The 27989-nt window shown below is 43.9% G+C and overlaps 1 protein-coding gene across 2 annotated transcripts; it reads left to right on the forward strand.

Moving 5' to 3' along the window:
• SHC4 (SHC adaptor protein 4) lies at positions 1–27850 on the forward strand. 2 transcript variants are annotated; one of them, XM_054642050.2, is made up of 12 exons: positions 1–1372; positions 8157–8227; positions 14123–14186; positions 15047–15166; positions 16201–16254; positions 18588–18639; positions 18983–19109; positions 21131–21311; positions 22626–22686; positions 24046–24228; positions 25693–25946; positions 26628–27850. In XM_054642050.2, the coding sequence occupies exons 1-12, from the start codon at positions 803–805 to the stop codon at positions 26781–26783; spliced, it is 1893 nt and encodes a 630-aa protein (XP_054498025.2). In that variant the 5' UTR covers positions 1–802; the 3' UTR covers positions 26784–27850. The 2 variants fall into 2 exon arrangements, with proteins under 2 accessions (XP_054498025.2, XP_077041600.1); XM_077185485.1 differs by lacking the exon at positions 24046–24228.
• The last annotated feature ends 139 nt before the right edge of the window (positions 27851–27989 follow it).

The raw sequence follows: 27989 nt of genomic DNA on the forward strand, positions 1-27989 counted from the left end.
GCCGCCGGGCCGCGGCCGCGCGCCGAGCGCCATTCACGGCGCTGCCCGCCCGCACGCGCCGAGCCCATTCACAAAAACTTCATTCATAAAACCGGCGGCGGCGGGGGCGGCCCGGGCGCTGCGGAGCTGCTGCCCCGCGGCGCTGCGGGAAACGGCCCCGGAGCCGCGGGAATATTCCGTTGTTTCGGGATTATTATGGTGCTGAAGGACTTTCCAGCAGGAATTAGCGAGACCGACGCTGCTCAGTGTTTTTGGAAAGAATCCTGGGTTTGCGCCTGACGGCGGGGCAGGAGCTGCAGCGCAGGGATGCTCTTCGCCTCTGGGGCAGCGGCGGTGGAAGTGCAGAGAGCCGGGCACCTTACGGGGTTCATGCCGGTCTGAAAATACGTTTGGGCTTGTAGCTGTCTTGATCTGCTTTGTGTGGAATATGCTTGAGCTTTCGCTGCAGCCAGGACTCTGCAATTATTGATGCTACAGCTGTGAATCTTCAGAGCTAGGTGGGATTTAGTGCCTGGCTTGAGGCAGCAATGAAGGCAGGTTTGGATAGTGGCTCTTCAGCTTAAGCTGCTGTACCACCGATGTGCTTTCCTGTATGCTGCTTTTATTTCTGCTTACAAAATGCCAGATGCCCATGCAGTTTTAAGCCTTGTTCTTTGAGCAAAATAAACCATTCAAGAGGGAGTCAGCAAAAATATCCAATAGGTTTCTGTTTTGAAAATTGTTTGACTTTCTTGATTTCCATATAATTTATCTACAAGAGCTAATTTATGCAAGAATATCCAGTTACAGACCTGCCAAGGCTATGAGAGAACGCAGCCAGCAGAGCCTCGGTGGACACGTCCTGTATGTAGGGTTATTCAGACATCCAGGAATGCTGCACAGGGCTAAGTACAGCCGATTCAGGAATGATTCCATAACCTCCCTAGATGAAGGCACACAAAATACGTCTTTAAATATCAAAGGTTCTTCCTCCTCTTCCCACTCTTCAACACCCAATTTACTGACAGAAGATGTGTCCCTGGGGCCGCAGGACACCTGCACCACGCTGTGCACGCTGATCCCCCGGATGGCCAACATCAAACTTGCCAACCCATCCAATCTGCCGGGCCTGAAAAGCTTCTGCCTGGGAACCAAAGAGGTGCCACGAATTAAACTCACGGAGTGCGTTACCATCCCCAGCAGCCCGACCTCGCCTGAGATCAGCTGCCTGTCGGCCTCCTACCCCCAGCCCGACCTGGACAAGCTGGTCCTGACCCCAAAGGCAGCAGGTGACTGTGCTGAGGAGGCTGCTGTGGGCAGGCAGGACAGGGGCCTGGCCCAGAGCAATGAGAGCACGTACAGCCAGGAGCCAGGAACCACCTACAGCGTGCGGGTGAGTACATCCCCCTGGGCTCCCATCCTCTGACAAAGCAAACAGCTCAGCTGGCTGCTGGGTGACCTCCATTTTCCTGCCTCTAGAGTCCATGCCCCAAACCACTGCATTCTCCCATGTATTTCCTATCTTCTGGTATACATAGGGCTGTGGCATTGAGCTGGGAGAGCTAAAAGCATCCCAGCTGCTTGCCGAGGTAACACAACATCCAATTCCAAGGGACTGTCTGTAGACCCTCTGAGGAGTGCGGCTGAACCGCAACTGAAACAGGTTACTCTGCATAAGGGTAAGGAGGGAAAAGGAGGCCCATGAAAGGGCCTCCCATCCCTCACAGAGAGCAGCTCCAGGCATTAGGTGCGTTCTGACCCACGCTGCTGACATTTGTCAGGGAGGCTGTGGGGCAGGCACTGCCCAGGTTGTATTTCCAGTATGGTTTTCTGCTGGTCTTCCTTTTGTGGGCAGTATCTCAGAGAGGGGTTCAGGGGTTCATTGGCAGGAGCCTCACAATGCAACAGGGAGATGTTTTTTCCCTTCATCTTCCTGGTTATGTTGCTCCCATGGCTGTGGGCCTGCAGGAACATCACTGACATGTCCTGGCCAAAATCTTGGTGGTTTTTTTAACAAGCCCTTTCAATAGTAACAGCAGATTGGTAAATAAGTAACATGGGGGGTTTGGGTGTTTCAGCATCAGAGGATGTGCAAGGTGAGAGGATAAGCAAGGTAATAATTTCCCCAGAGACCATCAGACTTCTTCAGTAGCTGGTGATGGGCTCAGATGGGCTGGGAAATGGCCAGGGCTGCAGCATGGCAGGACTCTGGTGCAGAGGGATGGTCTCACCTGAAGGCAAAGCGGGGCCAAGTGACCAAGGGCTGGGCATTTGGAGCTGCTTCCAATCCTTACCCTCTAGCCCTGGCCCTTGCCCTCCTTCCTGTGTGTTTGGAGGCACTCAGTCTCCCCATGCAGCTTCTTGTGCCCTCTTGGGGTATGGGATGGCTGGGATCTCCACAGAGACCCTTCTAGGAGGCAGGTCAGGTCCATGTTATTGGGACTGCTGCTGCCAGAGATCTTTGGCCTTAACAGCTTAATCAGAGTAAGAGGAGAATTCAGCAATTACATGGAGAGGATCTACAGTTATTTTAGAAAGGCAATAATGTGGTGAATTAAAGAAATGCTGTAGGACAGAAGCTGTCCCCTGCAGTCTGGAGTGAGGCAGAATTTTTCTTGGTGTTGTTTTAACGAGGGGCCGTGCTGGGCTCACTGCATCCCCTGGGGAGGCAGCTGTGCCGGGTGTGACTGGTGCTGACAGAGCACCTGTGTCACAGCCACATGTCACCCAGGCCTGCTGAGGAAGCTGAGACCCATAATAGCACCTGGTCCCCCCAAATGCTCATGCAAATAACAAACAGCCCAAATACTAATGTTCCAAGAGAAGCGTGGACAGCTCTGATTCTCACACTGTTGTGTTTCAAAATATACTTTGTATGCAGATTGCTGCAGGCTTTACAAGGGGGATATTCACCATGTCCTTGTTCACATTCTACCTGTTAAAAACCTTCCCACAATGCTGCCCATCTGGGGCTGAGGTTGTCTCTGAATGGTACCCATAGTGGCCATGGCACTTATCTTTCCTGCTGGTGTTTGTTATGGCTGTGATGAGCCTGAGGAATATTCCAAGAGGCACTTGTCATCCTTTCTCTTGCTTGTTGGGGAGTGCCAGGGATGTGGCTGCTGCTGGGAAGGAGGGTAAGATCTGTCTCTCAGCACTGTCCTACATCAGTGGTTTCTCTGAGAATAGCAAGGATGATGTTTACTGGACCTAACATGGAGTAAGGCTCTGTACCTGAGCTTAAATCAAAGCGTGAGTCTTTGAAAGATGATTGGTTTTAAAAATTATTTAACTAAAATATGAAAAGGAAATACTATTGCCAGATGTTTCATTACAATACCGTTATAATAATAAGGTAAAGGTTGTTTGCAGCATCCTTTGTCTCAAAGGGCTTTTAGCAATGTACAGGTTGATCCTCTGCTAGTGGTTTGATGGTGAATGCATATAGATATATGCCATTGTATATGTCTAAAATCAGCCACATGTCTCTAGATTAAAAGGAGCCTGACCATTTCTAGCACGGTAGTTCAGAATTACTTGAACTGCACCCTGAAAGCACGTGTGGGCACCAGTGCCCTGCACAGTCCTGCTGCTGGCCACGGAGGATGCGACAGGTCAGCCTGGAGCAGCTGCTCCTTGCCCGTGTGGGGAAGGGGTCCAGCACAGCCCTTTCTTGGTCCTAGATTGCCACCAGCGCCTCTTCCATGATCAGGGCAGGGAAATATTGTGGTATTTCAGCTGCAGCCGCTTCCGTGGCGCGCAGCACCCCGACACTGCCCCCGGAGAGCTGCTCTGCATCGCCCGTCGTAAATAAATAACTCCAGGCGTCTGCAGAGCCGGGGCTCCCGCAGGAAGGAGCTGGGCTCCGGTGATTCATGGCTCCAGCCGCAGCTGTGAATCATGAGCCGGGGGTGCCGGGCGGTGCTGCTGTGCTGGGCTTTGGGCTTTGGGCAGCCCTGCAGCGCCTCGTCCCACGGGAACGCGGCCCGGCCCCGGCATCGCCCGCGGGGCACTCGCGCCGCTCTGGAATCGATCCTCTCAGGAACCCGCGGGTTTTCGGGCCATTTGCTTTAGCACAGCCGGAGAACGGGGACAGGGTGGGTTGGGAACAATTCTGTTAGAGACCTGGCTGAGTGCAGTGCTGCAGAAAGTGGTTTTTCAGACAACAAACTAAAATATTTCTATATATCTGTATTTATGATTTTTCCCTAGTTGTTTTTTTTTTAATTGAAAACCTGTGAATGAAAGAGTCAGACTTTCCCAGAAAAAAAAATCATTTATCAAAAGCGAATCTTCTTCACAAAAAGCCCTGGCTTGCTGCCCTCAGGCTGTGCTGCGTGGGCATGAGGTGTGGGACAGACCAAGGGCCTGTCTGTCTGTCTGTCTGCACTGCTGCTGCTGCTGCAAGGGGGGAAGATGAGAGCAGGGCAAGCACATGAGGAGAGTTAGACTAGCACTGACAAACTACTGGGAGGGCGTGGGTTGTGCTTAATGATCTTTAATGGGCTCCTTTAATCCTTGAAGGTATCTAGTCTGTTTTCCAGCTGGTTCTGCCTGGATTTTGTGCTGTCTCACAGGTGCCCTGGGGGTACCACCCACATCTGCAGTGGTGTTCACGGCTGCTGGGGGCTGCCTTGGCCTCTCTGCTTCCTGCGGTGGGGATGGCAGAGGTTCTGCTGGCTTTGCTTTTGGATCTGGATGGGGTTGGTGTTTGCTGGAGGAAACCAGTGAGGTTCAGGCTGAGGAATGAGCCAATTGAATGTCCTGCAGGGCACAAACCTGGGCCAAAGTTCTCCATTAGCTGCCTGACTAGTGGCTGCTTACAGAGTTACAGAGCACTTACCCCAGCCCAGTAAACCCTGCTGTGTGAGGCAGGATGAGCACTGAGCTGACTGGCACAGTGCAGTCTGTGTGCTGGCAGGAGCAGAGCCACTGCCAGGGGAGCTCTGGTGGTCTCTGCTTTCCAGTGGACACAGGGACTTTCTAACCCCAAGGCTACCGCAGGCGGCATCTAAGGAAGGGCTGAGAAAACTTCCCTACCAAAACTAGGGTAAATCATGCTTTGCTCCTTCCCCACATCCTGGCTGGCTTCTGTCCATGGAGGGAAGACAACACTTTACCTTCCTGCTAGGGTGAAAGCAGAGGAATCTCACAACAGGTTCCTGAGCCTGGCACTCTGCATTGTCCTGCCATGTGCTGCTTATTCACATGGGCCCTGCCTGGTGCCTTCTCATCTCCTCCCACGCAGTCCCTCATCCTGTTTGCAGGCACTTTCTGTCATCTCATGTAAATAGATGTGGAAAGATGTGTGCATCTTCAATAACTGCTGTTCTCTCCTGGTGGTGTGGGGAAATGCAAGCCAGCCCCAGATCACCCTTTGTACTCGAACACCAAGGGACAAAGCAGTCCCTGGTGCCAGTGCTCTCACAGCCCTTTGCAGGCAGATGGGATAACTCTGCACACATTGTCATTAGTGGAGCCCTTCCCTTTCCAGCAGGGGCCAGTGAGTCTTTCCTTCCTAAGAGCTGCTGCTTGTCTTGGCAAGAGCTCTCCATCCTGCTGCTGACAGAACAGTGGGTTCAGCATCCTCTTTCATTAGCCAGATCAGATCTTTAGCACTTGGCTTGTTTCACTGTTGCTGTTCTATTTTTCTGTAGGTAGCAGAATTCTGCAGTTACATCTGTGCTTGTTGCCCCAGGCTGGTTAGTGCACCCTTGGGCCTGTGTCCAGCTTCCCCCAGCTTGCCCAGCAGCTCAGTGAGCTGGGCCTTGCCTCTCTCTGTGGGCTTCAGAAGATGAACACCCCTCCCTGTACACCACCTTTGGATCTGGTTTTCACAAGAGCACCTGGTGAATAGCTTGCACTGGAGCAAGAGCTGTGGGCTGCTGTGGCTTCCTCTCCCAGGCACCTGTGGTTGCTGCCCTGCTCATGCTTTAGTTTAACCTTCCCTGCAGCAGGAAGGATGGAGTTGGCATTGGCCCTGCATCACCAGAGAAGCCCATTTTTGTTTTCCTGGGATGTGCTGTTTGGGGTGTACCGGACAGGAACTGGGGGCACCACCTGAACTGGAGTTTGGGTGCAGAAGTCTCTGAGACAAACATTGTCCTTCTCTGCTGCCTTCCTCTTCCTCTCATGCATTGGTTGTGCTGCTTCCCATATTTTGCTATGGAGGGGTTAATATTTTTGTTTATTGTTAATTTTTTTTTCCTCCTTGGAGAGCGTCTTTTGTTTTCTTGAATAGGCATCTGATATTCCATTGTCCTTTTGTGTGCTCCATGGGCTTCTCCCAGGCTCTGTGACCCTGACTTGCTCTGCCCCAGCCCCATGTTGTCCCCCTGCCCGAGGCTCTGCTGGTTCTCTGTGCCCTCGCACTGCAATGTGAGTGTTCAGCCATTTCTAACTGTGCCAGTTCAGATAACCAACGACAGCTGAAATAAATGAGAGATGCAGTGAGGTGCCATGTTAATGCACTTCCCTACTCAGGCTTTTAAAGGGGAAAAAAAAAAGGTCTTTTGTGAATCATTGATAAGTTCAGCTTCACTCAGGGTCACTTATGCAAAAACCTAATATTGATTTTTCATCTTTGCTTAGAGTAGCTTCCCACGCATCTGTTCAGGATGCAATGGGGACTCACTTGTCAGCATATGACTCACCTACTTCTCTAAATTATTTTTTTTTCAAGGATAGAGGAGCAGCCAACCAGCTTACAGGATGCTTGACCTTATACTGTAGGATCAGAGGTCGTTGCTGTGCTACAAGCTGAGGCTCTAGACATATTTTCCACATTTGCTTTGTTCCTGTTAAGCAGGAATATCTTTAACAAGGCAGATAGCTCTCAAAGTCATTAAATGTTCATTAGGGAAGCAGTTCTGCCAACCTTTCAGATTCTTATTGATGTCCTTCCAGGTCTCTGACCTAATTCTGGAGTTCTCCCAAGGGTTACATTGCTATTGGAAAGAAAGCAAAATAGGGATAATACAATTGTTGTGGAATCCCTGACTGCACATATAACATTCTCTTTTTCACACACTCATTTCTGAAAGTCTCCAAAGCTGAAACAGATACCTAAATCCAACCCTCTCTGAATGGCCCAGCAGAAAAATTGATTTACAGGCAAAGTGAGGGAGAGGAACTAAATATGGTACCTTTCTCTGACACAGAATGCCTCTTCCATCCGTTCAGACAAGAGACAGAGTATGCATGACCCTGCCTGGGTTTTCCAAGTTGTCTCTGTCCCAGAGGCTTTGACTCCCTGCAGGAGAGGTCTGCACAGGCATGCTGTCACTGCAGCCCTCAGGCACTGTGTGAGCACTGCAGGATGGTCCCAAGAGCAAAAATGAGAGACCCAGCCCTCTGCCAGCCTGTTGAAATGAAGAGATCAGACTGCTTCAACAACAGAGATTGACATCCATAGAGATGCTGAAGGATTAGTGAGATATGGTTGGGGATATACCATCACATCCTTGATATTTTTGAGAATTAGTATTATACAAATCCCAAATGAGAATAGAAAAAGCCCCAGCTCTGTCCCATACAACAGAAGTGTGGCAGTCAGCCTTTAATTTAAAGCAGGTCAGTTAATAGTGTAGGCTCTTAAGAGCTGTTGCTATGAGCTGGAATTGCAACTTCACATCCTTCATCTTCTGCAGAGGTTATTTGTCATCAGACATGTAGCAGTGTGGAGCCAGTGGTTTTCCTTGTGGCCTGTAATGCCTCCTATTCTCTGAAGGGACACTCAGCTCTTCTGCATGGGGGCTCTGAGTGCATTGGTCTCGAGGGGCTTCCAGAGCCTCTCTGCTCCCAAAGACTCCGTTCTCTCCAGTATTTCCTCATGTATTCCTCCCAGCTCAGTGTCACAGGCTAATAAGTGAGAGTAAGCAGAAATGGAAAAAAGGAATAATTGGATTTTGTGTCCCCAGAGTGCTTTGCCTTTTGTTTTTTTTTTTTTTTGGTGCTATGGTGTTTAAGCCATTGGTATCTTTATTGCTCTTCTCTACACTTTTAGTAAAACAAGATCTATTTAGGAAGCAGCTTTAGGATGGCTGATTTGATTATCCATTTAGACTGTGGTTCTGCATAAACTTAGTGGACAATAATCACATTTGCTTTCTCCTGTGATCCTCCTCTTACTTGTGTACCAGATATTAACAGTCCTCCCTTTTCTCTGTTTTCCATAGTACATGGGCTGTATTGAGGTGCTGCAGTCAATGAGATCCCTGGACTTTGGCACACGAACACAAGTCACCAGGTAGGTGGTGTAAAACTGAGATTCAGCCCAAGAATGAAAAGCCTGAGTGCTAATTTTTGTATAAAGCTGAGGGTGCGTGCCAAGCTCTGAGACAATTCTGAATAGGAGTTTGCATGTTTTGTTTTGTCTTTTCCTAAGTGATGATTTGAATTATTTGATCATTACAATAGGCTATTTGCATTGGAAAATGAATTGTTTCAGGCACAGACGTAATTTCTCTCCCAGTTCTTGCTCAGAGAGCCTCCCCCTGCAGTGGCAGCACAGAGCAGACATCCCCAGCCAGCTGGGGACCAGCAGCAGCTGGGCTCTGCACGTGGCTCAGCGCTGCCTGCACGGCTCTCCAAGGCAGGGGGAAAGCCACTGGTGCTGCTGTGCCTGTGGTGCCATGGCCAGGGTGCAGAGCCAGGACCCTCGTGGGTCTCTCTGTCATCACACTGCTTCCCACCTGATGCAGAAAGTGCCATCAGTCCCTCAGTCCAGCAAGGTCATCTAAGGAATTTTTATCAGATGTATGACATCGCTTGACCCCATCTGCACCAAGACCAGCCTCAGCTGGAAGTGGAGTCACAAGGAAAACATGTTGAAATACAGCTGTTTCCATCTGTACTGCAAGCCTAAGTTTTTAGGCTGCAAATCAGAGAAAGATTAATGTTTCATTCTCAGATACAACTGGGGATGTGGTTAAAACATGAAATATTTTGTGGTCTTTTGAGAACTTTGCTACTTCTGTTGCAGATTACTGCCAGTTTCTGGTTGTATATTGTTAGTACCCCCATGCCTGTGGGGTGGCTGAAATGTCCTGTCAGAAAGAGAAAAGCCCATTTTTATTTTTACATGTATTCTTGTAAGTCTGGAAGTGCAGGAGTGTTTGAGTTTTCAAAACAATCACCTTCTATCCAGCTCTGAGTGCTGTGTGGTGCTGTGATGTGCTCATGGTCCACCAGTCAGGAGTAGTGCCAGGCAGCCCCAGCAGCCACCCAGCTTTTTGGAGAGATGGGTGGCTGCAGGTTATCTTCACCTGGCCTTAGACATGTTCCCTTGTCCTCTCATCTGCTTTTCTGGCATAGTTTGTGCTGAGGATGCCAGGAGTGTGGTTGAGGCTTCCTGTACCTGCCCAGCTCTTCCTTCCTGCTGGAGGGAGATTTTCAGATGCTGTTTTGCTTTCCCAAGTTTGTATCCAAAAATTCCTGGAGAAAGGAAAGCAACGTGAAGAGATTAGTGTTACATTTATACCTTCTGGCTCCCAAACTTACCAACTGAAAGAAACTGAAAAACATGAGTCCTTCAATGCCTATAGACGTCACTTCAAAGCTGTCCCGTTTGTTTTATATTCAAACCAGCAGTTGTTGAATGTACCACTGGTATAAGCACACACTCACCCAGTTCCTTCACATCTGGATGAAGAGGTGCCTGAGATAGCAATATACTTCCCTTGGGCAGGTCCTTTACAGACCAAGAAGAGCCATGTAATACACCCAGCCCAGGCCACTGTGTTCTTCACAGCTCAGCCAGAGGGCAAGGTTATCTCCTGTTTGCAAGAGGTGTGTGTGCTGCTGTGCTAACAGAACAGAGCTTTGTCTGGTGTGTCAGGAAAATAATGAATATGAATTACTGCGTGACAAGAGCTTGCCAACTTAAATTTGGGCTAGATAGTAAGGTTTTGTTAAGCAGAACTGTGTCAAAACTTAACAATGGAAATATTTCCATCACCTAAAAAAAATGCCACTGCTGACCTTAACGGGCTCTTTTGTGCATGAGAAATTCAAAACTTAAACTGTTTGCAAACCAAATGCTGAAGTGCTGAGCTCACACATGCAGACTTTAAAGTCCGATCGATGACAAGCTGACTGGAGCAAAGATAACATTGATTATTCCCCTATTGTTCTCTCAGGGGAGTAAGTTTATAGACACATGCACAATGCACCAACCAAGGAGCTGCTGGAAATTACCCCATTTTAACCATGCCTGTTACTTGAATTGGGGTAAAAAATATTTTTACTTGGATGGCATTTCACTAAACAAAGAGACATCTTCTGTTTTAAAGTGATGTAGAAAGGGTCTCTAGTATGTCTGCACCCTGCCTTGATTTATGTGCATGTGCATGCTTAGTTACCTCATGGTATCTAAATTTGAAGATATTATTTACCTTTCTCATGAATGTTGAAAAGATGAACAAACTCATGTTTGTCAAAGTGAAGTGAGGAGTCCAAAGGAGTGAACATGGAGAATTTACTGTCTGTTTTCTTGCTGGACTTGCATTTTCAGTTGCTTGGCAGGCACATGGTCAGGGAAGGCAGAGAGTGGCCTCTCTGGTGCTGTGAATGACCATGGGATGCAGAGGTGCTCTGTGGCCAAATGCCCACAGCACAGCAGAGAAGGGCTGGGCACTGAGGTGCTTTTACCCTGGGTGGCTGTGGGGTGAGGACGTTGGCACAGGAGATTCCACTGCAAGTTTTCCAGCTCTCTGCTGTTGCCTGCCCATGACCCCACTTGTTCTTAGGGACATTCCTCCCATTTTTCAGAAATCTGTGATCTCAACCTCCATGTAGAGGACAAAGTAACACCAAAAAATAACAATAAGCATAACAAGTTCTTCTGCTTGGGGGGTCTTTGTATTTTATTTTTTTTTTTGTAATGGTTAGCCTGTGCTTGCTGCTCTGGATACAAGATGTGTTTGGGTTGTCACCCTTGTGCTGTGGCAGGTCCTGCCTTTGCTGGACCCTCATGTGTGCTTCTCTTGTCCAGCCATTCAGCTATTTTCCTCTTACACATTTCTGTTAAATCAAGCTGATTATTAGTCATCAAATTTGGGCATTTCTGGGAAAAGAGGTTCTGTATCTTGGATTGGGGCATTAACTTATAAACTCCAAAATGGTCAGGCATTGAGGGGTGAAGGGTGTCTCAAATGTGCAGCCAGGGAGGGCTGCTGGAAGAAGGCTGACTTTGTTTGGAAGATTAATTTCAACTTTGTTGAGCCACATAATCCCTTTCTGTTACATGGTGTAGGCAGGGCCCTAGATGCTTAAAAGCAAATCCTCAACAGCATGCTTGCTTGCTTACATCAGCCATCCTTCGTCTTTTATTCTGGTTTTGGGGGAACAATGAACAAAGTGGCTCAGTGTTACTGCCCACAGGCCTCTCCCTCACGGGCGTGCTCTGCAGGAGCTGGGTCAGCCACGGGCTTCACTGCAGGGCTGCAGACCCAGAGAAAACCTGTGGACTGTGCTTCTGAGTGGGCCTGGAAAAAAAACCCAAAAAGCTGGTTTAAAGGTTTATGGATGCCAAAAATGGGTCACTCATTTCGGTTTTATCATGGGTGCATCCAGAGTTTCTTTTATTCCTAGTGTGTAGAGCAGTTTGTGGAAATGACTGCATGTAGGAAGCGTTCAGTTGTAGCAGCAGGTGTTACCAAACTCCTGCTTTTCACACCTTTCAAATAATATTTGTAAAGTTTTGTTAGATCTCTTAGAAAATCACCCAGAGGTATGCAGCAAGAAATGTCTGTACAACTATTTCCCCTACCAAAGAGAGGTAGTAGAAACTATTAAATGGTTTGCTACTTTTTGGTTCCTTTTTACTGGACAGTTGATTCAGAGCATGGTGAAGTGGGCAGCCACCAGACTGGCTTGTACAAGAATTGGCTCTGTGGCTGGCAACTCTGCCTGCAACTCTTGATTTCACATGGGCTGCCTGACATGTGCAATAACTCATTTGTCACCAAAAGAGACAACTTCCCTGTTTTTCCAATTTGTTCTGTATCTGGTTTTCTTTCTAGGTAAGGCTAGACTTGAAGGCTCCAAGTAGCCTTAATGTCTTGGCTCTGATTTTAATTTCCTTTAATATTGAATGAGAAGATGAGTTCTCATTTTCCAAGCTGATTATTGGAATCTGCAAGATCATCCTGCAGGATGCCTTCCTCTTTTTTTTTTTTTTTTAATTTGGTCATGTTTGGCCTTCCCCCTGGTAACAGCAGGAGCTAACCAAGAAGGGTATCAGAAATTTACTTTAAAAACATATTTTCAGTTGTGTAGGGAGAAGTACTTTGCTTTTAAATGCTAAGAAGAGTCAGTATTTAAAAGGGTTTCTGATCTTGTGTAGCCCACAATGAGGCCCCTTTTCTTTCCTGATGTTTTCACTCAGAAAATATTAATTATATATTGCTGTGGGTGAGGTCTCCATTCATGTGACAGCATCCAGGCTGAATTTCTCAGGGTGTTTGTTCCCTCAGTGTGTATCACTGATCTTCAGTGCTCCAGCACACAGCCCACTGGTGTGGCAGCCCTGGAGGGCTGAGCAGGGGCAGGAGTGAGTCTGGGGTTCACCCCTGCTGGCCTGGCTTTACTTCCTCTCTCATCTGCAGGGTCCTGGGGGGACCACACTCCTCCTCCCTGGGCATCTCTGCTTCATTGGACATACCTGGCTGGAGCCTCTTGTCATTGTGTGGTTTCCTGATAATTTTCAGCCCTTCTGGACTAAATATTTCTCAGGAGGTGAAGGCCAGTGGTGTTTTCCTCCCACAGACACAGCAGGATCTGGAAACAGACAAGCTTTCCCAACCAGCTCGTTTCCTAATTAGCTCTTTGGATAATAATTCAATAATACAAACAAACAATTAAACAAACTCCCTTCCCCTTTAGAACCAAACAAAATCCCATCCTTGGAGGTAAATCTGAATTCAGCCCCAAGAGAAAGGCTGAAGCTTGGAGTGCCCAATATGGGAGCCTAAGCCTGGGAAGACCCAGCCCCTGTGGGACAGGGCCAGGGCAGCTGGAGACACTGGGGCTGCTACTCCAACCAGGGTGTCCAGGCAAGCTATGGAAACTTGCTGAGCACACCCCAGCCCAGCAAGGCACCATTCTCCTGCTGGCTTCAAAGCAGCAGCTGTCAGTGAGGAAAAGCCTGTAACTGCCAGCAGAAAGGTTCTGTCCCAGCTGCTGTGCTAACCTTGACCAGGGCCATCAGTGCTGTGCTGGATGTCCAAACCAGTCACTTCCTGAGCAGAGGCCACAATGTGCCTTGTTCAAGTTGGAAAACAGGCATAGCACAGCACTCTGTTATCCTGTGTGGATTTATCTTTCATCTAGAAATGAGCACTGTGTGTGCTTTATGCCTTACCCTTCTGCTGCCTGAACTGAGAGGAACCTGCAGAGGAGAATGGGGTGGCTGGACAGAAGGTCCAGTTTGGAAAATTCCTACCAGAGATGGAAAGATATGGATTGATAGCTCTGAAAAGGAACTAGGGAAGCTGATCATACATCCCCACCCTTCTACTGTTGTTTGGGTTATTGTGTTTTTTGGTTTTGATTCTGGTTTTTTGTTGTTTTTTTTTTTTTGGGGGGGGCGGGGGGGAAGGTGTTGTTTTGGGATTTTTTTCTGTGGTTTTTTTTTTTTGGAAAAGAAATCCCAAACCCCAGAAAGTGAATCAGAGAACCCAGCTGGGCTCACTCAGCATGCACCTGCTGTGCTAAATAGGAAGGATTAAGTAGGGAGGAGCCCCTCCTGCCATGCAAGGGACCTATCAACCATTCTGAAAAAAAGGTTTTGATGGTATTAAGTTGCTTGTCTTCTGGTTAGTTATGTTTGAGGGTTTTTTAATTAAAAACATTTAAACATTTTCATAAGGTGAAATGGATGGGTTTGATGAAGAAAAAGAATCCAAACCCGGCTGCTGAATCACTGTATTTTGTTAAATAGTTCTTTTGGTTGTTTTTTTTTGGTGGTTTTTTTTTTTAACAGTGGGAGGAAAGAAGAAAGAAAAACAACTGTGAAAGACCTTCCAGAAGATTTAAGAGTTTATAAGTGGGCAGATAACAATAAATTGCAGAGTTGCTGGCTCTGTTACAGATGGTGCATGTGAAATGATCCAACAGTTTGTGCTGTATTTTTTATTTGCAGGGAAGCAATAAGCCGACTGTGTGAAGCTGTGGCGGGTACAAATGGAGCTATAAAAAAGAGGAAGGTAAATCCTGTTTTAGCTCAGCAATTATTTTTCTGTATCTGCTTTTGATAAGCTGGATACATGAGTCTCTAACAGGCTTCAGTCCATGCTGGAATTAGTGCATTTTAATCCATCTGAACTCAGCCTGGATAACATGGAAGTGCTGGTAGCAGGGTGTTTAGTCTGTTTGGTTTGGGGCTGAGGCTATGCCCTACTTTATTTTTCCCAGGATTAATGCTTTGTCCAGAGTTCCTGCTTCTACCAGCCCTTGCAGTGCATGGTGCTTTACAAGTTTTAGGCTTTGGCTGCTAAACTATTGGAATTGGGGTTTTTTTTGGTTTGCAAGAGGGAGCTAATTCACTGGAATGTTATCTGCTGCTTATTTTTATATAAAAAAATTAAACACATTAAACTAAAATGGCAGTGTTTAATGGATTTTATTAAGTAACTGGGATGCAGTGAGGGGCAACATCAGTGGTTGCTGTTGGGTTGTGTCCAGCAGAACTTACAGATTTCCTTCTGTAACTGTGGAGCTCAAGAGGAATACATGAGAGAATTTCTTGCTTTACCCAGAAACATTTCATCCTCCAGAAACAAAGAAGAGTTCAGAAAGAAAACTGCACATTCTGAATTCCTGAGCCAGCTATAACATTTAGCTCACTGGGATTTTTTTTTCCCCATTATTGACATAAAACCCATTCCTACCAGTATTGCATTCAGAGCTGATGTTTGTTAGAAGATCTATTTGCATTTGATCAAGCCATTATCCTTGCTCCATTGAAAGTCTCAATAAGATACCATAAAACCTCCTTGACTTTCATATGTTTCTGCCCCTCACAGACTGGGCTGACAGCCTCTTTCTTTTCTTTCTTTGTTCAAAGCCTCCAGTGAAGTTTCTGTCTTCTGTACTTGGCAAAAGTAACCTTCAGTTTTCTGGCATGAATATAAAGCTGACCATTTCAACAAGCAGCCTCACTTTGATTAATGCTGACACGCAGCAGGTAGGATCCATGTACTCAGCGTCCTTTTCTCCATGCTACAGTTTTGTCCTCGTTTGTGGCTTCTGAGGGAAGGAAGTGCCCTGCAAAGGGCACCCTTTAGCATGCCTGGTGAAGCTGAATTACATGATGCCTCTGAATTTAGAAATGAAAGCACCTGACATACAGCGCAGGTCCTTTTTGTTCATGATGGCGTGTTCCATGGGGAGGGATCCTTGAGCTCTTGGCAAACTGTTTCTCTGGATGTGTTTGCCTGTAAAGTGCCAATAAACAAGTCCTGACTGTAGTTTCTGACAAGTCATAGGAGGAAAAAAAAATTGATGTAGGTATGAAGTCAGAGCTTGGCTTTGGTATCATTCAAAGCTATTTTACAGCTGGATAATGCATATGTACAATCAATTATACTGTGTAAAGTCTCTAGGCTCTATTGAGGTGTGTTCCTGAGAGCCTGGGTTTGCTTGGAACTGGGCTGTGCTCCCTTCCTTCTTGGCAGATATGATAAGGATCTTTGTCCTGCCCACCTAATTCCTCCCTCAGCTGTTGGTATTGCTCCCTGGGTGATCTCACCCCGGGCCAGCAGCAGGTTTTGCTCCAAGCTGGAGCAGGGGAACATCAGGGAGGTCATTTTGCCTCACTGGCTCTGAGGAATGCTGCACTGAGCTGGTGCCATGCTGAGCATCAAGGAGCTCTTAGGGGTTGTCTGTAGTGCAGAGGTCTCCTGTCCATTGCTCATCCTGGGAGGGGATTAGGACACCAGGTTTCCCTTTCTTCCTTTTGGTACAATTAGAAGTTGGTGGTTGAATTAATTCTGAAGACTCTTTAAGGAAGATTACTCAGGGATCTAGACATTGGTAAACATGAATGGGTAATCTCAAAAATATTCCTATTTTTATCTCTTTCCTTCCTAAATGATACATGCATAAATTAATAAATGGGATTGTTATGAATTTACTTGCTTGTTCTATGGAGACATATGTTCTGATATCTTCTAATGTGTGGCCCAAGGGCATTTTTAATTATTCTGTTATGCTTTTCAGATTATTGCCAACCATCATATGCAGTCCATCTCATTTGCTTCTGGAGGTGACCCAGTAAGTATTGATTTATTAAATATATTTCTGCAGGTATAATGAACTCATGTAGTAATTGTTACCTGCAAATACTTTGCTTCATCCTTTCCTTCCACAAGCACTAACAGAGTACACTGCACTTCTGGATCATGAGCAGTAATACAAGAAAACTGGGGGACTGACATTGAAAAGGAAGTGTGGAATAGTGACTCAGTGCCTATTTAATAGATACACAGTTAACTTTTCTGTCACCCATCAGTGAGTGTCAGTCAATTCAAAAGCCCTCTGACTTGGGGATCTAAAAATAAGAATGTGAACATAGGAATTGATCCAGTTCAGTGGTCCCTGTGATCCAATACCTATCATAAAAGCTGTCAGCACTGGCACTTCTAAATTTTTAGATTAATTTTAACTCAAGCAAACAGCTCCAATGAGACAGATATGGCATAACCACCTTCTTCCTGCAGATAGAGCTGTTCTTCCTAGTGTCACTGCCATGCAGTCATGGATGTTTTCAAGTCAGAGGGTTTTTATTCTATTCCAGACTCTTTACTGTAATGATTGTAAGCAGGAAATGCATCTATCTGGGTTGGATAAGTAATTCCTTAGGGCTTGTTTGCCTTTTTTAGTGTTTTTTATATTAGTATACTGCACTGCTCTTGCACAGTGACTTCAGATTTCAGAGGCTATGCAGGGCTGGGTTTGGTCAGTGCTTAATGGCAAAGCCAGCAAGAGATGTGTGTGCACAGATGTGCTGCAGGAAATGGGCTTGGTGGAGCAGCTGCTGACACTTCTTACTGGGAGGATAATGCAAAATAGAGGTCTTGCTCATCAGTGATAACTATAAATCTAGTGGCCCTTCACATAAGGGGCAATTTTGTTGTCTTGTTCAGGTACTTTTTTCAAAATTCTCTTTACATTTAAAATGGAGATGGTTCCACAGGACCTGTCTTTCCACCTGCCCCACATTCAGGGTCTAATTGAAGTTCAGTGTTGTTCTGGGCTGTGAAAGAGTAGGACTATTCTGCCTGATAATTAAGCCTATTCTGGCTTTATTTTGAAGCAAAATCATCCAGGCATCTACATAAACATTAAAAAAGACATAAAAAATAGCAGGTGTTGCTCCAGTTACTTTAGTTTCTAGTCACTCCCTAGATTTGATTTATTTTAAAATATCCTGAAATATTTATGAACTTTAAGAAAAACTTGAAAGGAAAAGGAAGGAAATTGAGTTCACTAGACACATAAGAAATATTTAGCTTGCTTTGCTTTAGTAATATTAACTTTAGAGATTAAAAAAAAAATCTAGGACAAGTTCTGCTGGCCCTAAGACCTGCCTCTTGTGTCTTTCATTGTGAATTATTAAATGATTGTTCTTGTGCATATTGCAAATGGGGCCTTGTTTCCTGCCAGCTGATTGCCTCTTCCCTCAAGAGAACCATGCCTTTAAGCTGTGAATTGCATTTTCCCTGTCCCACCTTAAAGATCCAAAATAACAAAATGCATCTTTAATAATTAAAAGAATGTTATTCATTACCTCACCAACTTGACTGAATTATCAAGCCACTCTTTGCTTTTGCGGTATCATTAGAAATGTTAATTTTTCTATTCCAGTTCCCTTTTCAATTTGACTAGGAAAAGAGGATTATTTCAGTGCTGGCTAGAAAGAGAATCAGAAACAGAAAACTGATTATACTGAGGTTGTCTGATCTCAGCAGCAGCTTTGAGATCCAGGGTAATTTAACCTGATTGTAGCCAGACTAAAATTGGGCAGGAGCAACCCATTTTATTCTGCGTAATTTTAGAGTTTAACTTTTCTCTAAGATGCCTTCAAAACTCAATCTTATTGCTACAAATTGGGAACATTGGAAATTTTTCCTTTGCAGTATGCTAGCACTATTTTATCTTCCAGTGATTCTGGAAAGGACTGTCCCAGCCAAAAGCTGTGAGCAGCAGTCACACAGCCCTGATGTGTTACATGGGAAAGGCTGTGAGCTCCACGGGAGCAGTGGAAGGGGCAGCACTGCCTGGTGATGAGGCACCAGTTGTGTTTCTACTCCTATTGCAGAGCTGGAATTGAATACACAGTTTATTGAAGACCCAAAGAATGACAAATGGTCTAGTCCATTTTTTAGAAGAAAAAGAATATGGGACAATTACTGTGTTGATAGCCACCAGTGTGTCATTGATATTTTCCTTGGCTCACTTTGCTAGTGCCTCTGGTTGTTTTTCCCTGAAGGAAGCGTTCATTTTAAAGCTAAAAATGTACCTGTCTATATGCAATTGCTGTGCTGTGGTGGTAGGGTTGTTCATAATTACAATGTTCAAGACATTTGTTGTCTTCTTTCCTGTAGGATACAACAGACTACGTGGCATATGTAGCAAAAGACCCTGTTAATCAGAGAGGTATTGAAACAAGTTTCCAACTGTTATATGTGTTTATATGATTGCTTTGTTTGTACGTAACAAGGAATTGTTTGAGTTTTAAAATAAGGAAGCTACTGAACTCAGCTCAATATTCTGTACAATTTCTGGCTTTTCTGTGTGTGTAGAGGCAATAGTAGGCAGGCTGTGGCTTTAAATATCATGTTCTTTGTGCAATGAAGTGGGAACTGCAGGTCAGACTGGAGCTGTACTAGCTGCTGGCTCCATGAAGGGGTAGGAGCTTTGCTATAAGCAATATAGCTTGAGTCTTTACTTTCTGGTATAAACTACATTTACTTAACTAAAGTAAGGTGTCTCTTTTCAGCATGCCACATCCTGGAATGTCCTAATGGGATGGCACAGGAGGTGATCAACACCATAGGCCAGGCTTTTGAGCTCCGGTTCAGACAGTACCTGAAGAACCCATCTAGCCTGGTTACATCTAATGAAAGGTCAGCACATTCTCAGTCACTTAACTGGCAGTTTCCTTCTCTTTAGTACTTTTCAGGAAAACAATACACTACAAAGAGTAATCCATAAGTAAGATGCTTTGAATATGCTTTCTGGACATAGGATAATTCAAATGTATGCCTGCCTGTACGTGCAGTGTATAAGATATCAAAATTAGCTTATTCCAGTGAACTCCATTGATTTTTGTGACATTTGTACAGGTGCAGAACACAGAATTAAGCTGTATTGTTCCTTAGATAAAGCAGCTTTATTTTAAGTCATGCAAGTTGAACAAATGTTCAAATTACTCTGCCCAAGTAAGTTCAGCTCTATAAATAGCAGACACACACACACAGAGACTGAGCTCAGTCCTGACCTGTGCCAAGTTTAAGCTTGCTGCAGCTGTGGAAAGTGTGTGGTGGGGAAAAAAGCCATTTTAATTCACCTTTCTGCTATTCTGCTCATGTTCTGGCAGCAGCCTCAGTTTTCACCTGGCATGACTTACATCAGCCTCATGAATTGAGATAAACACAGCCACCACTGGCATGTTAAAGCGTGAAGCCCTGTCCTCTACACATTGCCTGAAATACAGGGCCTAGATTAGTTTCTGGACCACAATTCCCCATTTCAATTACCCTTCTTCCATTGCACTGGGGACACAATTCTTGCTCTAATTTATGGCTCTCCTCACAGATTAGACATGCCTATTTTTCTCAGGCTTCTTTTTACTGTAACACCAAATTTGATTGTCTGCTACTTCCCATGAATAGGTAAAGCTGTGCCACTGCTTACCTGCACCCTGAGCACAGGAGTCCTGAGCAGGCAGTGTCACTGGAACAGGGCCTAATGCATCACAGCAGAGCTGGTTTTATTGCATAAATGCAACTCCAGTTTATATTTATTTCAATGTATATGATGGTTCTTGCCATTCCACTGCTAAAACTGGTCTGTTTTTCCTGGGGAAAATAACCAGAGGAAAAGCCTTTTATTCCTAAGAAATCCTGCTAGGTTATGTCACAAGCAGCATAGGAGCAGGGAGGAATGGAAGAGGGTAATTAGATTTCCTCCTTGAGCATAACCCACAGGCAGCCTCCGAGAACGGTCCTCAGGCAGAGGAGTCGGATATTGCTGTGTGAATGAGTCACTCCCTTCCAAACTACTATGAATCACATAATCAAATACTTGCACTGCATATCACATAATCAACTACTTGAACTTTATCTCTTTCCTGCTCATGGCCTTTTATCCAATTATACTCTTGTTAATCAGAGAAGTAAGATTTGAGATGAGTTTTTTTTATTTTGGGACCGGAGACAGTACAGGAAGCACCTAGTTGTTTTGCAGTGTATCAGCTGTACATTTAAACTATCATCATTCTGGTTTAGCTCAAAAAAAACATTGTGTGCTCTCCTTCATGTCATTCAGCGTTCCCTTCAAGCTGAGCCAGAATATTGATTGTGGTTATTAAAATCAGGGTAAATGCCTCTGAGGACAGCTACTTTTTTATTTATTTATTTAGTTATTTTTTTGGTAGTAATATTTGATTTTCTAAAACAGTTGCAGGCTTGTCTGACTAAATGCCATGAGGTTTTCATTTTTCTCTTGAAGTCTGGCTGCCCCCCAGCAATCTCTAGATTTATAGACTTCAGTCAAGAAGCCATAAGAATTAGTTTTATGGCCAGCATTTTGGATACCTCAATGAACAATGCATTGGAATTCCTAATGTTTCAGTAGATTCCTCTTACCTCTTCTTTGACTCGAAAATATATCTGGGCTGCCTGGTGCTAATGAAATGACTGTACCTCCCTTTACCCCAAACTGTCATGACTATTTTTATTTCAGGAAGAAGTAACTGGAAAAATAAACAGCTCTGAAAGTTCCGGCCCAAAGCCCTTTACAGCCTCCGTATGGCGAATCTGTGTATTGTGCGTTGTGCAGACACTGGGGAGGTTTGCCTGCACTAGAAAGCAATTGATTACATCAGAAGCTTCATTTTTTTTCCCCCCCCCCATATTTTTTTCAGTGAGGCAGCAAATGCTAATGGATCAGCTGGGAATTCACAGGAGAGGGAGGATCATCATGAATATTACAACGAAATTCCAGGGAAGGAGCCTCCCACCGGCGGAGTGTTAGACATGCGAATGAAGGTGCAGACAGACCCAAGGGCCAAGTGTCCTGTCCAGTGCAAAAAGCAGTATTGCTCAGTAAGTACAGCATCTGCTGGGATAAATACTCACTGCCTATTATGGGAATGAATAATAAAATGTTTCTGTGGTGTTAAAGCATGGCATTAACATCAGAACCAGGTCCTGATTATCCTGGGAAAAGGTTTTTTTAGGCTAGATTTAATGATGCTTAGTACATAATTGAATCCCAAAGCACTTTCTGAATATTAACTGGTTTGTCCTTAGAGTACTTTCAGGAGACCAAGTAATATTCCCTTGTTCACTCATTAGCTCTGAGAAGAAAATAGATACCAATTTAAATGGCTTGTTGGAGAGAACATCTGCAAAATCTGGGACCTCCTGGCTCCCTATTCTGTGATCTAATAAATATTTCATCCTGTCCATTATGCTCTACAACTTATACATACAACATTGACTGATTGCAATATATATACAATATTCATTACTCTTGGATTGTTTCAAGAAGCTCTGTTAAATCAGCAAAAGAGACTGTGGCTCTTGTCTGGCATAGTGGGAAATAAAAACCAATCAGGGAGTAAAACAAGCCAAGTTCAGATGGCTGCACAGATTTCAGAGTCTGCTGTGTGAGGCCTTGGGAGCACCATCCTTTCCCCACAGGAAAGAAGGCACCACCACTTTGCTCAGAGGGAGCACACTCAGATGTGCCTGCTGGAATCCAGGTGGTTCTGTCTAAAAGCTTGCTGCTCCCAGGTGTTATTTGTGTTTGGTAGCAACTGCTCCCAGGTTGCTGTGTGTTTCTGTGCTACTGCACCATCTATTTTTTGCTGACATGAACCCTACTCTGCATATCAGGTCCCCACCTCCCCAGCAGTTCTCTAAATCAAAAAATGTTTTACTATATCCAGAGTTTGCACCTGATGCTCACCAGTACTGTTGCAAGGAGCTACCCTGCATGTTAATGCAAATGCCTTTTTCCCATGGGCTGTTACTTTTTGGTTTTCCTTTCTCTTTCAGTGCTGCTCAGACAACTTAGTAACCATTTCACTTTCAAGCCATGAGACCTGTAGTTGATTTTATGATGAGGGACACTTACTAGAAAATCTGAGCTTTCTTACCTAGGAGTTACACTGTATATATACTAAACATTAGATACATAACTGGGCAGTTATGAGACTCACACTGGAGTCCAGACTTGACATCTAAAGAAAGAAGAGTATCAGTGTGAAATATTATTTGAGGAGATGGGAATTTTTTGGTGAAGAACATGTTTAATGACCTGTATATCTAGTAACTAATGCATGGATGTTTTGAAGTTACCTGGGTTTTTCTAGGGGACTACTTTATGTGACTGATTTTAAAATTTTTATACAGACAGGCAGCCCAACTTTCATCAATATATATGAAAATTGTCCAGAAGAAAACAAAACTGTGGGTATGTACTCTCTTTTCCTTCTCATGCATATGCAGAATTAACCAGGGCAGGCTGCCTGGAAGAGCTGTCCCTTGGCTTTCAATACAATGGTGAAAAGTGTTCTACTTAGTGGGTCATTTTTAGTTCCCTAGATGGAGGGCAGACAAAAAAGCCTTACAGCTTTTCTAAAGGCCACTAATCTATCTTCAAGTCTGCTGGCAGACTTACTCATTTTACTTCTCATGATACTGTACAGTAGCTCTTTGTTTTTTTATTCTCTTTCATACTCTTTGTTGTTCCCTTTCTTCATACCATTTGAAAAAGGAAGATACTTCATTTCTTATCAGCCTCTGAATATATCCCCTTCTCCTACAAATGCTCAATGAGATTCAGATTATCAGCACTGGGTTTTTCCAACAGAGCCTGGCCCTTTGGTTCCAGCATCCCTGGCTTCTCAGTGTGACTGTGCCCTTCCCCTGCCTTAGGCAGCTTTATGCCCAGGATCAATTTGCCTTTAGCAAAGTCTGCTCTCAGGGACCCCAGGAGATCATCAGCCTCCATCCCTTCTGGGCTTCCTTTGCCACAGCTGATGCCCTGAGCACATTTGCTCAGCTCCTCTCTTTCACTGCACAATGGGGTCCTTTCTGAATTCCCACCTGCGCGACTCTGAAGTGATCCATTACGCTGTCTGTAGGGGATACTTCAGTTTCTTGTGTTATTTCCAATTCAAGGAAAGGAGAATCAAATGGTTTCTACAAAGAGAGGGAGAACAAATAAAAGAATGAATGAATAGATCTATGAATAAAACGTTTGTTGAAGAGCAAAAATATGCCTGCTATTTGGCTAGCTGAAGTGCTATTATTTTCATACCCTGCAGGGGATATTCTGTTAGCCTTGGATCCTAACCTGACAGATGTGGCTTGGGCTCTCCAGGCAGAGCCTCAAAGCACCAATCTCCTCCATCTCTCCCTTCTCCACCAGAATAGCAAGAGAGGGAATTGCTCAGCTTCCCACAAGCTCTTTTTGTGGTGCAGAGGGGAAGGAAAGGGTTTTGCAACAAATAACATGTATGGTATGTGTTTCTGTAGAGACATATGTATTAATTTCTTTCCAGTCTGTGGGGGGTTCACTGCTGACATTGATTGAAGCAGAACTGGACCAGTACAGAACATTTCTGAAAACTTCATTCTAATTACTTTTGGACCTGGTGCCTTCTAGACATCAGGAAACATAAGTTCATTTGCATTTTTATTTTCCTTCTGAATTACTTTAGTGGGCTATAAAGAAGAACATCATTCCTCTTTCAGCTTTTACAGTTACTTAAAGCTGAGTTAAAAAAAAAAAAAAAGGAAATCTGTGCATACTATATACTAATTGCAGGTAATTGCGATGAGAGATCACAGAAGACAATAAAAGAGGCAACCTCATTGAAACCTGCCTACAAAGCAGATCTATTTGATGATCCATGTTACATCAACACCCAGTCCCTGCATTCTGCAGCCTGTGCAGCCCGAGGTGCAGCAGCAGCAGCACAGATCCCTGGGAGCCCTCTGCGTCAGGCCAGTAGGTTCCCACTGCGATGCCACACCTGTCTAAGCGTGGAAGGAGGGGGGTTTCTCATTTCTCTGCATGCAGAAAGATTTGGCTTTCCCATAAGAAATACAGAAAAGATGGGGAAAGAAATCTATCCTGGTTGTTCTTTTTCCTTGTTAGATTCAAGAGAAAAGGGATTAAAGAGCAGAAATAGTGATGGTAAACAAGCAGGATAACCTTTCATCCTCTGTAGTTCATTGATGACAATGAATGGAGTGCTGCAGGTATTAAAAAGCAAGTCTTGAGGATGATAGGAGCTTGGGACTGCACATTGCCTCTAGGAAAAGGCTTCTCCTGTATGCTCAAGGTCTTAACCAGTCTAAGGTGGAAATAACCTCAGATGCCTTTGCTTCACAGGCAGTAGCATGCATGGTTAAAGTGGGATTATTGTGATAGTCTTTACTTAGTTCTTCCATAAGTGACCATTGAATCCCATCCAATAATTTCTAAATCAAACTGTTTGATCTGTGGTATCAACTAAATATATGTCCAAACTTGATTTATGGTCTCGAAGTGGAGGATATCCATTAAATGATTACATAGTTGCTACTAATTGTCCTCATTATTGAATATACTTTATTGGCTTTGCCTTTTATGGTTTCCCACTGAGTGCTTTCTCTGTCAGAGTTGGCTCCACACAAGAAAGTGGAAAAAGGACTGGACAATAAAGGAAACACAATGAAGAAATCTGTGACCATTGAGACATTTCCAACTTGGGACTGCATCATGCTCTAAAAGGAACTGCCTATATCCTGAGGAGCCTTAGGTTGCACAATTCCATTGAAGAAGTGGTATCCTCATATTTTCCTTAGAAGAATCCTGCCTGTGAATCATTTGCAGTCTGACTGGCTATATCCCAAACCACCCAGTTTTTTTAGTACATTTGGTAATTGTTCGTTTTTTAACAGCAAATGTATCATGCTGTAATCCTTCCCTTCTGGCTACATTGGCTATGTTGTCTTACATTCCTGCACATAGCTGGAGCCACTCAACATGACTCTCCCAATGATCTGTGACAATCTCTTCAGAGCTTGTTAAGGAAAAAGGAAAAACAAGATCTTACGGGGAAAAAAATAAAGCTAAAAAGCCAATAAAAATCTTGTTTTTACAGGGAAAATTTGACTTTTTCATACAAAGAAATATAACCCCAAACCAGTACAGCATCAGAAAAATTCCTCTTTCTAATCACTGTTGCCTAGCGACCAAAGGCTTTCCCATCTAAGGTAGGGGGAAGAGGTGGTGTGATAATTTTGCCTAATGCACTGGAGGGTCATGAGCATTCATGTGTGCATATTCTTATAGTCTGTAAGGTTGGTTTGCTTCAAGGCTGAATTGTTTGAATTTTTTAAAAGCTATTAAAGATATTGGCTTGCATCCTTTTAGCATGAGGCTTTAGGTGAAGTGTCCAATACATTCCCTTTCATTTAATTTTAGAGTTACCGGAACCTGTTCAGCAGAGTGCCACAAGCAACACAGCTGGTCTCTGTGCTCTGCCACAAATAAAGCAACAGCTAAAGAATGAAGATTGTTACCATGGCAAATTGAACAGGAAAGCAGCAGAGAGCCTCTTAGTCAACGACGGGGATTTTCTGGTACGAGAAAGCACAACGTCACCTGGTCAGTATGTCCTCAGTGGACTGCAGGGAGGGCAGGCAAAGCATCTACTCTTGGTGGATCCTGAGGGCAAGGTATGAATATTTCATATCATGAAATTTCAGTGCTGCTCAGATATTTCAATCAAAATGCATGGCTGCATTCCATCAAGTGGAAGTGATTTGACTCCATTCAGGTTAACTTTAATATAGTCAGTGGCTGCAGTGGGTTTGAAAGTTCAAAAACTTAAAAGCACTGAAGTACCATGGAAGTAGCAGTGAGGAATTTAAATACTGTTAGTCCAAGTGCTGATAATTAGTGTATACACTTAACACATCCTGCAAACCATGAGTGCTAGAAAAAAATAACCCTATCCTTAATTATGAATTTCTGGATACAAAAAGGTTTGTTGTCACTTCAATGCTACGTTCTTCTGCTCAGAAGAGCAGTCTTGGGTGACATTTTTGAAGAGAGAGTTAATCAAAAAAGTAATCCTCAATGGGATTTAGGGAAAAATATCTCTCTTCTTTGGAGAAAAAAAAAGGTTATTTCTTTCCCCTGTGCATAATCAGCCCAGTTTGACATACCATCTTTTCACTTTACCACTACTTTGCTTGTGGGCCAAAGGATAGATCTGAATTGCTGTCTACAGCCTAATGATCCTGCTCAAGTGAGTTCAGTGGCTTAAGTGGCTTTTGATTTTAATGTGTTAGCCTCATGTCCAACTGGTTATAAGCACAAACTAACCTAAAATATTCTTTTGCTTCTTCCACTAGGTGAGAACCAAAGATCATATATTTGATAGTGTGGGTCATCTTATTCAGTATCACATGGAAAATAATTTGCCAATCATCTCTTCTGGAAGTGAAGTGAGCTTGAAGCAGCCTGTAAGGAAAGAGGGTAATATGGGACATACGCAGTATCACAAATAATCCCTTGGATCTCACAAATCCCAAGACAATTCATACCTGAACTTTCTGTTATGGAGACAAGTCAAAAAAGTATAGACTGCACTTTCTGCTGCTGTTCCAGAAGAAGCCCTTTTGTGTGTGTATGTATGAATATATGTATATGTGTATATCTATGTAGATCTATAGAGATCAACAAGCATAGTTATATAGATACATATAATCTTAATCTTAACAAAATTACACCTTCAGAGTGTGAGATTCATTTGTGAGAAGGTATTTTAGACATGCACAAATGTCACTTTCAAGGTCATACTGAATCAGTAACTATTTAAAAGCACAATTAAAACTCTACATACAAAAGCTCACTTGAAAGAACTGCTGGAACATTAGTATGTGCCTTTTAGCATAGAATTATTGAAACCAATGTTATTTATACTGAATTAGTTTTGGGTGGTTAAACGAACATGTCTATGCTTTTAACTATTTGCCAAAAACAAGTACAATTTGAATATTACTAAAATGTCATCTTCTTTCAATAGACACTAACAATTTCATTTTGCTTGTAACAGCACTTTACTAGCAAGTAACATTTGAAATGAATGGCATTCACAATACAGAAAGGTTGTCCAGTTTCTTAATAATTTTTTTGTCACTGTCTGACTGCTCAAAGATTTGAGGTTACAAACATTTACAAAGCTGAAATTAATATATGTAATATAATTTTGGAATAGAACTTGTTAAGGGACAAGCATGCTAGATCTTAATATTTTTGTCTTGCATATGATTTTACTATTATTATCACTTAATACTGGAAACATCTTTTTAAAGGTAGGCTAAATATATTTTCATTGATTACATAGTTGTTTACAAACTAGAAAAGCTGAACAAAACTAATGATACATTTTGGGAGAAAACTATTTAAAGGATGTTTGAACTTTGCATGTGTCCTTAGTCAGTGTTCTTTCCAAAACAAGATAGTTTTCCCCTCCTCACATAGAGTCCATTTGTTCCTAAACATGGAAAAATCTTTTAAAAGAAATCTATTAATTGTTTTGCCACAATAAATACTCTAAACATGAACAACCCTATATTCAGAGTGAACAGTGATTTATTTGGCTTCCTGTTGAAGAAAGAGTGATTTAATAAGTGACTGAAGAAAGGCAGGGGAGATTTGGGGAATGAACTGGTAGTCCAGGTGATGGCCTGAGGGAAATGGTGCATTTGAGA

This window comes from Agelaius phoeniceus, chromosome 13 (genome assembly GCF_051311805.1).
Source record: "Agelaius phoeniceus isolate bAgePho1 chromosome 13, bAgePho1.hap1, whole genome shotgun sequence".
Taxonomy (NCBI): Eukaryota; Metazoa; Chordata; class Aves; order Passeriformes; family Icteridae; genus Agelaius; species Agelaius phoeniceus.

Coding starts and splice junctions, on each gene's coding strand:
- SHC4 (XM_054642050.2), top strand. CDS start 803: ATGAGAGAACGCAGCCAGCAGAGCCTCGGTGGACACGTCCTGTATGTA. Junction 8,228..14,122: donor ACACGAACACAAGTCACCAG/GTAGGTGGTGTA, acceptor TTTTATTTGCAG/GGAAGCAATAAGCCGACTGT. Junction 19,110..21,130: donor CTGGTTACATCTAATGAAAG/GTCAGCACATTC, acceptor TATTTTTTTCAG/TGAGGCAGCAAATGCTAATG.